The 15,671-nt window shown below is 36.8% G+C and overlaps 1 protein-coding gene across 5 annotated transcripts in view; it reads right to left on the reverse strand.

Annotated features, from left to right (window-relative positions):
- ZDHHC14 (zDHHC palmitoyltransferase 14) overlaps window positions 1-15,671 on the reverse strand; it is a 112,558-nt gene that overhangs the window by 43,495 nt on the left and 53,392 nt on the right. For 3 of the 5 annotated variants that reach the window (XM_072856042.1, XM_072856044.1, XM_072856047.1), the window contains one exon: window positions 6,939-7,111. In XM_072856042.1, coding sequence (XP_072712143.1) covers window positions 6,939-7,111 — 173 coding nt within the window. The remainder of the gene's footprint in view (window positions 1-6,938; window positions 7,112-15,671) is intronic. The other 2 variants (XM_072856043.1, XM_072856046.1) reach the window with 1 other exon arrangement.

Consider the following 15,671-nt stretch of genomic DNA (forward strand, 5'->3'; position numbering starts at 1 on the left):
CTGAGATGAAAGCAGAGTGTCGAATCCTTCAGATTGCCCTCTGTTATTTCTCATTTCCCAATTACGCAGCATGCCTTCAGCTTCTCTTTCTTCCTCTGAACTCTAACAGAACCTGTCCTGTTGTCTTCTACTGTTCCTTGCTGGTTGTAACTGACTATTCCCCTTTTGCCTTTCCAACACTTTCCCTATATGCTTGTTCCACCTCTTTATACTCACCTTTAGAAACTGTCTCCACATCTGATACAAGTATCTTTTTGACTGCAATCTTCATAAAACTACAAATACAGACAGAATGGCCTCTTACTAAACTCCCCAACCTTCCTCTGTATGAGGACAGCTTGATGATGTGCATTTAATATAATATTTTTCAATAATAGAGGTCTCTTTAGCTTTGTGGACACCTTTTTTTTTTTTTTTTGCAATTCCTTTCACTTTTTGTTTTGCTATGATCAGATGGCTGGGCTACTACCACTACCAAATCCTCAAGAAACAACTGCTTTTCATTCCTGTACCCTGGTGGTGGAAACAGCAGCATCACAGCTCTGTTAGTTCCTCATCTTCACCCGGAAAAAGGTGATAGCCCAGGTGGAAACATTTCACACTGTCAGCATGACACTCTGTTTCCAAAAAGTCACTTGGATGAATGGAGTACCAGCAGTTTCTTTAGAAGGTCTTATATTGATAACTGTTCTCCTTAATCAGCTTGTCCTATTCTATGCTTTCTGAAGTACAAAAATAAAGTTTAATAAGCTTTAAAAGAACTTCAAAATAGCATTCTTAAATCAGAATTCCTCCCCTTGGGACATAACAGTTTCTCACTGCATCTGTAATAATTTCCGTGAGGCTGCTTTCCAAAGAGACAGGTAGGGCAGAGTAAGTCTCAAGTATCTAAGAACAACTTGAGTAGACTAAAAGCCACAGATTGGACATGTTACATGCACAAATTTTAGAAGAGAAACAATTTGGTAAAGGCATTATTTTACGTGATTTATCTGAAGAATCTCTCACCTAGAAGTATATTACTGTTAACCTTGTACCCCATCTTTAGAAGGCACCTCAAGTTCCAAGGCACAAGTTCCAAGGCAATCAAACCAGAATGATAAGTTTTGGAGCATGTAGAAGTTTTATTTTGAACTGCAGGAGCCATCCAGCTTTTCCTGCTCCACTAGGATACATCTTTTTAGGGCACGTTAAAAAAATATATTTTAACAGTACAAAGATGTCTCTTTCCATTTCCATTGTTGATTCCAGAATCACAATTTTAGGGCAGAAGGATTTGTTATAGATACCTAGCCTGTCCTTCTCCATTAGACTTGCCATAAGCCCTCAAGTTTGGGAACTTGAGCCCCAAACTCCACATTTCCTGGCAATGTAGTTCCTCACTTCAAGAGTCCATTGTCCCTTTTAGGAAGACTACTGGTTTTGCTACTGCTGAAGAAAGGACAGTGGTTTTGATCAGCTCAGCAGTCTGAACCTGTGAAGCAAGTCTTGTGCTACCATTTTTAAAAAAAAAATTGTAAACACAAGTTCCGAAACAGTTACACATGGAAACGTTTTGACTCTCCTAATCAACTTAATACAATCTTTGTCTTTTTTCAGTATCCAATTTATATTTTTCATTTTGCATTTAGCCAAAACTCTGTATCTGATGGACTCTTTCTTTAAAGGAAAAAAATATTATTGTCAGCTGCTTATTTAAAATAATTTATTTCCTGACATATATCAATGTTTCTTTGAACACAGGGTAAATAAGCAATTCCTTGAACAGGAACCTGTGCCTGTATTTTGGACTAAAGCTGGTACCTTATTCTAGGTAAAGGATTCCTTGAAAAAGATCAGTGAACCTAGACTGTAACACTGATTAGAAAAAGGTGCCAAATGAATGCTTCATTATATTTTTCCATATTTTTATGCTTAAAAAAAAAAAGACTTGGTGAGTTTTTGTAGCCTAAGCTATAGACCTTATTTCTGAGGTTTTCAGATGCTTAAGTAAGATGATTTAACCACTTCTGAAACTCGGATGAATAGCAAACATTTTAGTACCTCTATTATATTAGAGAATTTGGGGGGGGCAGGGGAGGTCACAGTTCAGGTATCCTCAGCAGCAGCTTGTTAAGAGCTATAGAGTTAACTTCCAGATTTCTTTACTGCAGAGCACGTTAACTCTGTTGATGAACAGATTATGAACACTCCATCACTCCAGAGAAACTAAGGATGTCACATTCCAGCAGAACTGTGTTTATTGGAGACTGCTGCCGTCAAGCACTCAGGGCAAGGAACCTAGTTCTCGCTCCTACCACCTCCACAAGAAAGAGAAGGCACCTGCCCAACCCAGAGAAAGGAAAAGCTTTGAGGAAATATCATCACAGAAACACAAGGTGAGTAAAAAGCCAAGTGCAAGGAAGGATCTGAAAAAGAGGAAGGAGTGACAGACGACAAAAGATGCAACCAAGTAGGATCCAGATAAGAGCCATGGAGGCAGGCCTGAACAGAAGTATAGGAACAAACTGCAGTAACTTGTTTCTGTGTCAAGGCCCTACTAACAAGTGCATTGTTATAGTGCTGCCTTCTGCCTTACCTATCTAGGTTTTCGTTACTCAAAGAACAACTTGCTGCTCCTTTTGATTTTTTGTTTTGTCTTTATAACCACTGGATTATGAAAATAATGCATCTAAGCCACTTTTTTTTTTGCAAGCATTCAAAATACCTCATCCTTCAAATGGAGTGAAGAACACACTCAGTTAACATTTATAGCCTGTTTATACATCTGATCTCACATTATAGTAGGAATAAATTATTCTCTCAATCATCAATACTTGTCCCATTACAGAGAAAAAGAAACAAAACAGAACACCAGCAGTAAGAAGCCCAACAATTTGTCTGCAAAGCTTGCTTCTAATCAACTTTGAAACCTTATCCTTAGCTAAAAATGGGTTTAAAGAAATTTGTTTATATAAAAAGTGAAAAAAAGATGATTGGTCAACAGGCTCAGACACAAATGTCTTCCCTTCTCCTAGTTCTGGTTTAAATATGCTTCATGAGTGCAGACTTCCATACAGTGTCCTCCTATGGTGCTGCAGCCTTTTCCTAACAAAAACCTCTTCTGATTAGGTACAGCAGTGTCCCACACAGTGCTGCTTTTCTGAGAAGGTAAAAGGCCAACTAACACAAATGGGTTGGTTTTATGCATACAAGTAAGATGGTATGTGTGTTATTCAGTAGAAATAGGTGATAATTTAAAAGCAAGTCTGGTATTCATCTAAGAATTGTTAAGCTTTCATTTTTAAATTAACTTTAAATGCCAAATCTGATAAAGGTGAAATTTAACAGAAACATACAACTTTTTTTTCTTAATTTAAACTTTTAGAAGTATCATTCATGTTTTATTTTATTTAGAAAGCAGCACCGCTTCCTTTATTAAATGTCTGAAGTAACTCATATCAGGTATGATAAACATCTACTTTTATTCTTTGGAAACAGCTTAGATTATGTTACTCATCATTAGGACAGCAGAGACCAGGATGATGACTGGCAAGTTAAGACTACTTGTGCTTCACCACAAGAAGAGGAAAAAAAATAGGAGTGCTGGGATTGCTGGAGCGGAACAGCTGGGAGAGGTCATGGTGGCAGACTTATGAAATGTAAAGGTTTAACAGAAATCTAAGTTCTGCAAGTAAGTCTTATGGAAGGTTATTCTATTAGAAAGACATTCTTATGATTTCAAATATCTAATAAATATATTTACCTTCCAATCATAAGATATTTTACTGGGAACTCCAGTACTGAAATAGGCAAAGAATGTCCACTGCTCCCCAATTATTGCATTAATAAAACTGAAGGAAAACACCGTTTTAAAAAACACAGAATACTCACAAGCTGTCACAGTAATTACAGCAGTAATAAAACAGTTACACAGGAAGCTCTATTTCAAAATGGCTCTTTCTGGAAAACTCTAAATTTTAAACAATTCTTTATCTACAAATTATAACACAATTTTATGATATAAAGGGGCATTCCTTTTTGGCAACATTATGGAATATACCTGCCTGAATTCCATCCTCCTCCCACAAGTTATTCCTAGAGAGAGAATAACTTTTTTTGAGAAGAGGTGGGGACAAAAAAGAGAAAAGAGGGGGAAATTATAATTTTCCCCACATTTCCCCAAATAGTTCTGAGACGCTTTTTTTCCCTCCCTCTCCATCCTTTCCTTCCCAGCTATAAAAATAATGCCATTACCCATTATAGCAACTTACACACTTCTATGCAGCACATTACATACTCAGTATTTGATTCTGAAAAACGTTTGCAGTGACAGCACCAGCTAAAGCTAAAAAATAAGCTCTAAAATCAGTCTTCCTAAGAAATCTGTTAGCTTTCCCAACAACACAAATTTGAACTTTGGCATCTGTTTTCCACATATCTGAATTCTGTGAATATTAGGAATTCTTCTATTACACAAGCAAGGACTGAAATTATTGTGTTTGAAGAGAAATCCAGTTCCTTAGTATAAACACATTCCATACCCATTTTAAATGGTTTTTTGGAGTGTACTGAGAATATGGCTTCACAGTGCTCCTCCATTTCTGATTTAGTTTCTTAATGGCAGTAAGGGAAGGTTGACTGAAGATTTTCTTTTTAAATAATCAAGAGTGCCATATCAGAAAGTAAGTAAACAGAAGAAATTTATATGAATTTAAATTCATCCATCTGGGATTGAGCTATCTGGGTCATCTAGGATCTAACAGTTTTCTTCCCTGTATAGTATGTACAGTATTGTCCTTGCCCAAAGCAAAATCCTAACTGGGTAAATGTAACCTTCTTCCTGTCATGGCAACGACAGCTGGCTCCTGGCTCTGCACAATTAGTCCAAACAATGTATAAAAGCAATATAGGTTTTCTTCCTGAAATGTGAATGCCAGCAGAATACACTGTTTTTAGAAATCTACACCAGGTCTATAAAATTTGGTGAACTACACATCTCAGACTTCACACACCCTTGGGAAAAGATTTCCTTCCCACAAAGTTCAATGAACATGTCACGTGGTCATACAGTTCCAAAAGCCTCAAACCTACACAAAAGAGCATACAGAGTAAGTACAATTAGCTGCTACACATAGCATGCTGCAAATCCGTTGATTCCACTTCAGAACTCAAATGCAAACTCTTTGAAATACACAAAATGCTGTTTATTACACAGACACCTTTTTATCTTAACACATAACATAGTATAACAGCTGTGGTCAGGACCTTCCAAATCTGGTGAAAGAAAACGATCTCACTGTAGTGATGATCAATGAACTCATCACTATATTTTGAAATTCTGCTTCTTAAAATAATCCATACCCAAGATAATGTGCATGATTCCAAAAAATAAAACCATTCTTCCTCCTCCAACAGCAGTTTTCTGAAACTCAGCCCTTCAGACAAGATTTTTTAATCACAATGAAACCGTTAGATTCAACCAACCACTAAAGTACGTATGTATTTAAAAACAAGCTTGTAACTGTTCCTCTGCTAAAGGCTCATAAAGGCCTAAATACTGAATATAAATTGATACATTTTTTGTTTTACCTTAACAATATTTCTTTGTTCAACAGATCTCTTAAGTGGAAGATGTAACTTCATGATGTGCTTTCTGACTCTTAACAGCTAAGTAACAGCTAATGCCATATTGTTGTTAACATTTCGCTATTTTGGCATTAATTCCCCTATCATTCCCACTTACTGGCATAGTTCACAGTGTGATTTTGGTGCGTACAAACTACATTTGCTTTCTGAGAAAACTATACCAGAACTTCTGCTCCATACGTACACCAAATGAACTCTACCCCTGTTACGGGTGTAAGAGTCTAAACCAATGACTTTGCCCCTCAAGACATTTTCACCAATGCTTTGTGGAGGACATATAGTCTATGAGAGAACCAGACAAAACCTAGTCTTGAAGTAAACCCCTCAAATTCACACTGTATAGATGCAGAAGCATCTGCAACAGCTTTAGTGCATTCATTTGCTACTACTGCATTAAATTATTTATCACAGTAAACAAAGCCTAAGATTGTACTATAGTATTAAATATCAAGGGCTCTGCAGGTATTTCTCCTGTACTTGCATAAACCTGTTATCTGTCTTTTCAATTATATGAGTGAGTGTTCCTCTGAAATTGCTTCAGAACATGGGATTTCCATCATATCAAAGCAGATATAGTAGCCTTTAGTACACTTTAGTAGCTTACTAAAAAAATAAGCAAACAAAACCACTGTTTATGAAGCAGCCCTGCAAACTCATCCTGTGTTTTCTTATCCAGGTAGCACATTTTAGCTATTCAGCATGCTTGTAGCTGTAGAAATTCCACAATTAGAATTTAGTTAACAATTCTCTTGATAAATGAGGCTGATTAAAATCTAGTTCACTCTCCTTTAATTGTGCTGGCTTTACACAGATAAAAAATAGTAACATTTTATTACTGTTACTGAAAAAAACCTTCCCAAGACTGTGTCAACTTATGAGACTGTACATTAGCACAGAGACTTATCTCACTCTTTCACAACATAAATAACAACAATTAAATTCAATTAAACTCTGAGGGTACATTACTTTAAAAGATGCACAACTGTAGAACCTTTGCAATATCAGCTTTCTTGCCAAAAACACTTTAGAAAGTATTCTCTTGTGCACCACAGAGAGACTTGAACCATACTTGCTGAAAAGTATTTACAGTAATAACTACCGCTCTCCAGGGCCAGGATTTTGTTTACTATCTTTCTTGGTGAACAACTGATCAACTATCTTTCCACAAGAATTACTGCAACATCATCAGACATTACAACTCCAGAACAATTACTGTGGCAAGATAGGAGTAACTCCTCCCATGAGCAGAGCAGCACACTGCCTTCATACAGCACATGCACCCTCGCGAGTAAAGCGAAGAGACAACAGACCTTCAGTGTTACCTATTTGTCTCTCTAGATCTGCTGCTTCATCTGGTGTTGCGCGTGGGAGGACACCAGGATCACTGAAACTAGTACGCAGCAGGGTCCCCATCACGAAAAAGAAAAGAATCCCACCAATTGCAGGTATAGCAGGTGTAATCTTCTCTGACAAATATGGACAACTGGAAAAAGAAAAAAGATTAAACATAATCAATAACACATAGTGCAACTTGCTTTCAAAAACTGTTTACCATTATAAATGCATATGAAGAATTCACTTTCTTCTATTGATACATTACTTGTCTTGGAACATTTATTGAAGCTGAAATTTCTGTTTATGTGTTCATGACACTTCTGAATTTTCTCATAATCTGTTTCATATAATAAAGGTCTAAATAGCATAATAATGACCTCACTAATATGCAATACTCATTCACATAAGAAAAGAAAATATTTTTATTACAGGATATTATAAGCTCATATATTTGTTCATCTACTGCCCAACTATATGAAGTAAATTGGGGGGGAAGGGGAAACAACCTGAAGATATTAAGCAAGAAATAGCAAAGCACATAACATGACGAAATAAGCCACACTGAAAAATGTAATTAAGTCTATAAAATTAATTTATCATGCACCACAAAGATGGTGCTCAAGAACTTACACCTGTGACACATTCATTCAACAGCCTTGGTATATATCAATATTATAAGACCACTACTGATTCTCTTTCTTAACCCATTTCTTGTAACTTGGTAAGCTTGTTTACTCATTTACAAAATAAGACAAGTGCAAATGACAGTGCAACACACCTGGAAACAAATAATCCAGGGGGGTCTAGGGCACAAAACCAGCATGAAAAAAGGCTTTATTGTTACCAGATTTACAATATACATGCAGGATTTAAGATTGGATCACGTTTTTCCATGAAAAACGTTTTCATGGAAAACTTATGTCAGAACATTCAGACCACCTCGACAATGCATGATCAGTAAGATTGGACACAATTTTCCTCTATGCTTCACATGTAATAAAATCAAAATGGACAGAAGCATTGGAATCTAAACAACACACAAATACAAGTGTCTCTTTACAGTTGTGCAAAAAGAGGGGATATGAACACTTAGACATTACATAGTGTACCACTCCCATTAATCTGAGTCATACAACAAGCACTGCAGGATCATCTTAGAAAACACACAGGCTGAAGACTCTCTTTGTAGCTCTTATATTAAGTAGAGGTGGGCAAAACACAGAGATGGCTTCATGCATTTCTGATGTCTGCATGAGAAGTCACAAAATAAGCCTAAAAACAATGTAAGCCAAAAACCAACTTCTAGGCCTTAGGGCTTCATCTAAAGCTTCCAGGTATCAATCAAGTTTAATTAATATTGTCTTCCCTGTTTCTGCTGACTGCCTTAAATGATGATTCAGATGTGCGAGCTTTTGCACTGCAAGTCAGTTAACCTCACTGGAATGTTAACTCTGAGCAAGTGATGACAATGTCAGTTTCACTGTCCATCACTTCTGCTGACAGGAAGGGGAGAAAATGGAAACACTTTTCATACCATGTACCAAGCATTTATCTCCCTGCATAATCCTGTTAAATGTATTTGGCTGTTTCATCAAACGCCATGGGTTTCACAGGTGCAGTGAGTCCGAACGCATTACACGGCACATCATACCACCACTATGAGTGGAATTCATCTTTCGCCCTACATGAATGTAGTATTACAGGTGTAACAAGTTACGAACGATTAAAAAGACAACTGGGTATTAAAAAAAAAAAAGGTGAGGGGCAAGTGATACTGTAGTTTCATATAATGAATAAACTGTTCAAATACTAGGAAACGTACTTCAAATGCACACTTTTAGAAAATCTGCGTCAAAGACCCAGATTTATGAAATCAGTGCTAACTAAAGGAAGCAGCAGCAAGACAGCTGGTAGATATAAGCCTTGCTCCCTTCATGTCAGAGAAGTCAGAACAAACAACCAAAGAGAAGCTTTCATACCACATAAACGTCCTACTGCTCAATTTATATCTTGCCACAAAGGATTACTGAAATCAAAACTACTGTAATATGCTCAGACAGGAGTACAAATAGGCTGCAAGAACGTATTTTTTAAAAGGATTAGAGGGAACATGTACATTAATGAACACTAAATATAGCGCAGTGCTATTATTCTTCTGTTGCATTATTCATTACACATACCAAAGAAATTGCAACTGTGATGAAGTCTGTTGACCAAACAAGAGCTAGATGTGTGTGAAAGGTACCATGAGATAATCTCATGACAGCACAGCAGGTGCAATACAATTTAGACAGGTGCCAATGCAAAAACAGTAATGGCATCTACCTACTCAACTTAAATCTCAAATTCTCAGTGATACTCAGAGAGTGGAAACTGAAGGGCCATCATGACAGTGACATGTTTTGTTTTAACAATTTCATAGGGAATTGGTAGCAAGAACAAATTTCTGTGCTGAAATACTGAGAAAGCCTTGCATTGCTGAAAAGTGATGACTTCATTATAGTAAAAAAGCATGAAAATGTCTCTCTGCCTTGCTGAACCAAGTCCATCTGCAGTGAAAGAGACCACTCTCAAAGGCCTGCACACTCTTCACCACACGGCAAGTGTAAGGTAACCTGCTTCACCTAAAGGTGTTTTCAGGGTATAACACCCTGTATTTCATCAACTTTGACTTGGAATTACTTCAGTAACAATGTAGAAAAGATGGAAGATGTAATCTTCGGCAATAATAACCAACTAATGCTCCACCAATTCAGAAATTATTTCAAACTGAGAAACCAGTCCTTACAGGGATTCAGACAGTAAGCCTAGGCAGGACCATTCAATCCAGTCCGACCTGCATACCAACAAACTATATAATATTACACGGGCCTGCAGAGAGCTCAATGATATCTATCCTTTAGAAAGGCCCAATTAATTTTTCAAGTTCTTGTCAATTAAATAATAATAATAAAAAAGATACTCTATAGACAATTTTTTTCTTCATGTCTGTATAAAAAACGGGAAAAAAATCTTAATATATCCTGGGAGATTAAAAAATCCACTAAAAATGGCGTCAAATTAAAAATGTGGATTTTAGCTCAAAATTGTCAATACATCTATAGAAATACACTTGCATATTTATATAAGCATGCAAATATAAATTATCTAACAAATGCATTTGTACTGCTATGTTAAGTCAAAATTATTTTAAACAATTTGTTTTAGTGTTACTACTTTTAGAATTGTCAAATACTGTACGCAGAAAAAGATTATTCCTAATATTTGCTCAAATTCCTTAATTTGCTTCAATGGAGTTTGCATCCCTTTGGGAATCAGCTTTCCTCAGATGTTACAAGAAATATCTTTTCCGGATGGTATTTTCAGTGAGTTTTTAAAAGTAAATATTAGCAGGTATTTCCTGACAGCAAATTTCAGAACTTTCAGGCAGAGGGACTGCCCATGCAAACGACTGTCCATCTGCAGCACCACTTATGATAAAGCAGCACAGAGCTCCAGAACAAATCTCTGTCCTACACACATCTGCAGAGCAAATAGTGACAAACCTTTTTAAATCAGCACTTGGTAACTACTGGACATGAACTGACATCCGCAGTTTACATCTCAGACACAGTAAAACAACTGTCCTTAGTTGATATCTCCAATGATAGCACAGAGCAAGTACTGACTAGGTCCACCCCAGAAAACACGCTTTTAGGAAGTATTACTTGACCATAGATCCCACTAGAAATTGTTACTGTGGAAATAGCTTCTTCAGAGAACAATGTCTGGATTTGCACATAGCAATTAGTAACACAACCTGAAGTTTTGATTTAATTAATAGAGCAGCTTTATACAAGTTAGCCCTGCTTTTTGCTTGGCTTCTCAATTGCTTTTTTGAAGCATCATGTGAAAGTTTGCATGAGTGTAGGAGGGGAATAAAATCTGCTGGAAGACTAGTCTGTCACAGCTAGATAAAAATAAAAACACACTGGCATTTAAGAGACAATTATCAAGTATCATCCCTGTGAATGAAAGATGCAGGAGAACAACAAAAGTAATTCTTACCACCCAGCAGCCCTCTTAACTGTGTAACCATGCTCCCTGTGGCTACCAAGATCAGCAGAAAACCACAAGTAGTAACTGTACTGAAGAGCACACACAGCGAGACTCCTACAACTTTCAAGCTCTTTCATTAGAAGAGGGGAGGAAAAAGAAGAAGCCTCCTTAAGGCTTTTTCTGGAAAGATGAAGGCTTTCCTGAACAGTTCACTGACAGTTGTTATTCACTGATGGGGAGACATAGTAAATGACGAATCTATCCAGTAGGGATAATGGAGATTTGGAGAGTCTAACTTGGAGAGAGGCTAACCCTGTAGTTACAAGAAAACATTAATAACAAATACAGCAGCTTACTAAAGAACACAAAAAAGACAGGGTTTTATATCTGTGAGAAATTGGAGATCTCACTTAATATTTGCTAAGCTGGCAGGCAGAAAACAATAAAAGTACAGATTTTATGCAAAGATGTAGTAGCCATCACATTTAATTACACTAATTTAAAAAAAAAAAAAAAAAAAAGAGATGACCCCTACAAGGTTGGCTGGTGAGACTGATAATAGAATACTAGATGTCAAGCTTTTCACCAATATAAAACTTTTTGCAGAAGATATTAAAAAAAGTACTCTAGGAAAAGCATAATATAAGTATAGTAGAACCAAGTAACATAAGGAAAAAAATTACTGTTCATTTTCCTACATCATCAATTTAATTTATGTTTCTGCAGATATTGCCTATTTAATAACACCAGTAGCTATCGGTGTGCAGGTGGTGTCCAATGCCAAGAAAGAAGGCTTGCACTGTGAACGCTGGGTTCAGTTCCACGTGTTACAAGTCAACATCTGAATGAGACTGTGCTGCTTCCTTAAACTAACCCAAAGGGTTTGGTTTTTGTCCTTCCACTCTTATTTATGGCTCCTTTCAGCTTCCCCTTCCTTTCAACTCCACTGCGTCATTGCTCCAAGCCACTCAGTCCCAAACTTCTGACCTTACGCCAACACAAATCTTCATCAGGTTCTTTTGTGAGCCAAGTTAGTTTACTGAAACATATGAAAACAACACCATTTTGTTGACTTCTCTTTCTGCCTCTTTAACAAATCAAATATGCACTTGGAAAGGAGCACTGATATCAGTACAAGGCAAGAGAGACAGAAGCACACACAAGAACTAGAGAGAGGGGGAAGCTGGAACAGAGGGAGGAGACCTCCATTTCAGCAGCTGTCAGTAAGGTTTTCATTCAGACCACTGCATCTTGTGAAACCAGGTTCTAACCTTGACCTCTGTCAATTTAGAAATGGCAACAGAATACCCATATAGATAGATTAAAGGCAAATCAAGACTCTGGGCTAGAAGAACAAAAATGGCTTATAATTTACTTTCCTAATTACAAGTTACCGGTTTCAAAAAAGCAGCCAAAGACGTGCACGTAGACCACAACGCAGACAGTGGAAGATGCAAGGATGGGCAAAACATGAGGGCACAGCAAGAACCTTGAAGGCTGCTGCCTGACAAAAACTGTAGGAAGATAAATGGAACAAAGAGAATGATCAGAGTGAAATAATTTCACTGTTATAGGGTTTGGAGGGTTGCCTCTTTTTACTTGTTTTCCAGCAGAATCTCAACTAGAGAACATTACATTTCATATTGCTATTAGGAAAAGTATTGGCAAAGTATAAGGAGGTATAAAAAGAATCACAGAAACACTTTTAAAGACTGCGCAGTGGATTCTCACATATAATGCAGGCTTCAACCTGCTACAGACAACTTCAAAGGTACTGCACCTATGATATTAAAACATAGTTTTAATACACTCAGAATTGTTAAGAAGCACGGTATAAATTTTCCTATTGCATAGCTGTAGCTACAGCAGAAAACAATGCCACAGAAAAGTATACATACCTAATTTAAAGACTAGAAGAAAAATAAGATCAAAGAATGTTTGGATGTATCAGTTCTTCAGTCAGTATTTTTTGGGATGCTCATATGTTTCCACCCCCACCCCCAAATCCCAGCATCCTACAACTACCACTTTGAGAGGACCTTATTTTGAAGTTAAGGTGAAGAAACTCTTAAGAAAGGTCTGACACAAGAAAAATGTTACAATAGGAAACAACTTGCAGTGCATCAACTAGTTAATGGTTAATTCTTCACAAGCATACAGTTGGCACACAGAAAATGTGATGTAATTTGAGTATAGATTAGTCCAAGCAATATTACATGAAATGCCTAACAAGATTAGCTAGGGAAGTTCTCCATTAGTTTCCCACATCTGCCTGATTCTGTTGTACAGGCGTTAAAAATCTTATTAGAATTTTCAAGAGATATTAAGGAAACAACAGACTAATTTCAATGGGATTTGAAATTTGCTTTTTAAAAAATTTATTTCACTATTCTTTTTTGTGTTTTGAACTATTTTTTAACATCATACACTCCCTCATTTCAGAATGGTGAGTTTCAAAAACTTATTTGATAAAATACAAGACAAAAATCACTCTTCTAATACTTGCTTCATTTCAAATCCAGGAAATTTGAGATGCTGCAAACATGTGAAGACTATGAAACACACAACAGCTAACAAACAAAAGGCAGAATGACAGCAGGAAGGGAAGAAATAGGCAGAATATTACCTATTCCTCAGTTTAATAATTTAAAATATTATACCCTAATCATAAATGCAGATTTATTGAATGGTTTCAGACAAGAAGCATTTAGCCTTGCTTGAATGCTTTACTAGTTTATTCTGTATTTTATGGTACTGGATACATCTTTCTTTTTTCTGTATTTGTTATATTGCTTGGGGGTAACTCCATTTCATTTTAATTCTAATTAAAAATAATTTTTAAGTGGGAACACATACAGAATAATAGTAATTATATTGTGTACATAAGTGTCCCAGCCTCTACCAGCACTTAGAAATTATTACTTAAAGCAAAGAAGATTAATATGATGAAATCACACAGATTACAGAACAGCATGATCCTTAAACCTAATAAATTAAGTACTTTAGAAGTTCCCTCAAACCTAATACAAAATAAAATTAGCTTAATGTTACCTTGAACAGCAAAAGCTCAACAACCAGTCTTCAAAGTTTCATGTGAAAACCTGACACAGTTTGGTCTTTAAAGCTGATGTCAAAACACATGAGCAATTACCAAGAATGAAAGACTACAATGACCTCCTTCCCCCCTGCTTAAACCAGCAGGCGTACAATGGAACTCCTAGCAGCACTGACACCATTAAGTTCTAGTGCATTACCACTGAAATCAGATTTACACTGGCTGGATTTGGATGTAGGAGTTCAGATGGAGCTAAGCAAGAAGTGTTGATTATGACATTGTGTAAGATAACCACAAACTTCCTCCTACAAGTAAAGGTCTTAAGGGTTTAATGCAGCAGATATGCAACAAAGTAATAGCCTTGCATGACCTCCCAATTTTTATTGCTACATGAATTAACTCTAATGATCCACTGTGAAACTTCGAAGTGGGGATAGATAAAATGCATAATGCAAAAAGAACCTGTCTGCAAAACAGATGTGATTACCGAAGATCCTACCAGGGCAACTAAATTCTGTTTTGTTATACAGAGAAGGAACTTCTTTGTTTTACAAAACACAATTTCTAAAATTCCGATTACATCAACTGTTGGCCAGAAATTTCCAAACAAGGTAGTAAGAAAATGGGAAATATCTAATGAACCATGCGTCAAGAGCCCCAGTCTTACCAAATAATCAGTTTCTTTATGACAGGCCAATGCAAGTATGACATATCCTCACAAGACAAACTCAGAAAAGGCATGGCTTCCAATCATGCAGCAAATTAAAGGCTTGCTTTATTGCAATTTCTGTTCGCTGACTAATTACTTACTTGAAAAGCTAAAAATATATTTGTACTTTAATCCACCAGTTTTGCAAGGTCTGGTTTCCATAGTAAAAGAGTACCAACTAATGAATTCCACTAGGTGCACAAACTCGGGATTTCTTTTAAACAGGTCACATAGAACACTTTCTTTCCTGTTATGCTTCATATTACTTCCTTATTATTTCTTATTATTTCCTGCTATGTGATTTTATAACTAAACCATCAGATTAATCCCAAGTACTTATGAACAGAAATGAAAACCGGGACAAAACAAGTGGAAATGCCTTACGCCACAAACACAAGTCCCTGAAGGAGTATGAGCTTCTAGGTGATTTTCTGCAGGATTCTCTGGAATTCGAGTACGCAAGTAAGCTGCTGCCAGATAGTGGACTCCTAGCTTTCAATAAGCAGTATTTTGTGTTCACCCTGCACAATTTATAAGGTCTAAAGGCTAGCTGTAAAGCCAAGCTCTTGCTAAAGGGCAAAGGCCTGTCAATGCAATCCCTACCCCTGGCCACAGTCTACTGTCACTTCCCTTGTATAAGTACAAGTGAGCTGGCTAACACTGAGTTAAAACAGAGGAATTGCTCTCAACCTGTTCCCTTTTCCGAAAAAAACATTCATTTTCTGTTAGATCAGTTTCCTGAACAACTTTACTCCCTGTGTGACGTAATGAGTGCCAGTGAACAGGTAGGAACACGCAGAGGGCAGGATGAAGTTGAACTGTCACTTCCAGAGGCATTCAACTGCTATGTGGACTTAGCAATAAAATGAAATCCCACCCATAGTCATAACAGCTTAGGAATAGCAG

The sequence above is a fragment of the Ciconia boyciana genome, chromosome 3, assembly GCF_034638445.1.
Source record: "Ciconia boyciana chromosome 3, ASM3463844v1, whole genome shotgun sequence".
Classification (NCBI taxonomy): Eukaryota; Metazoa; Chordata; class Aves; order Ciconiiformes; family Ciconiidae; genus Ciconia; species Ciconia boyciana.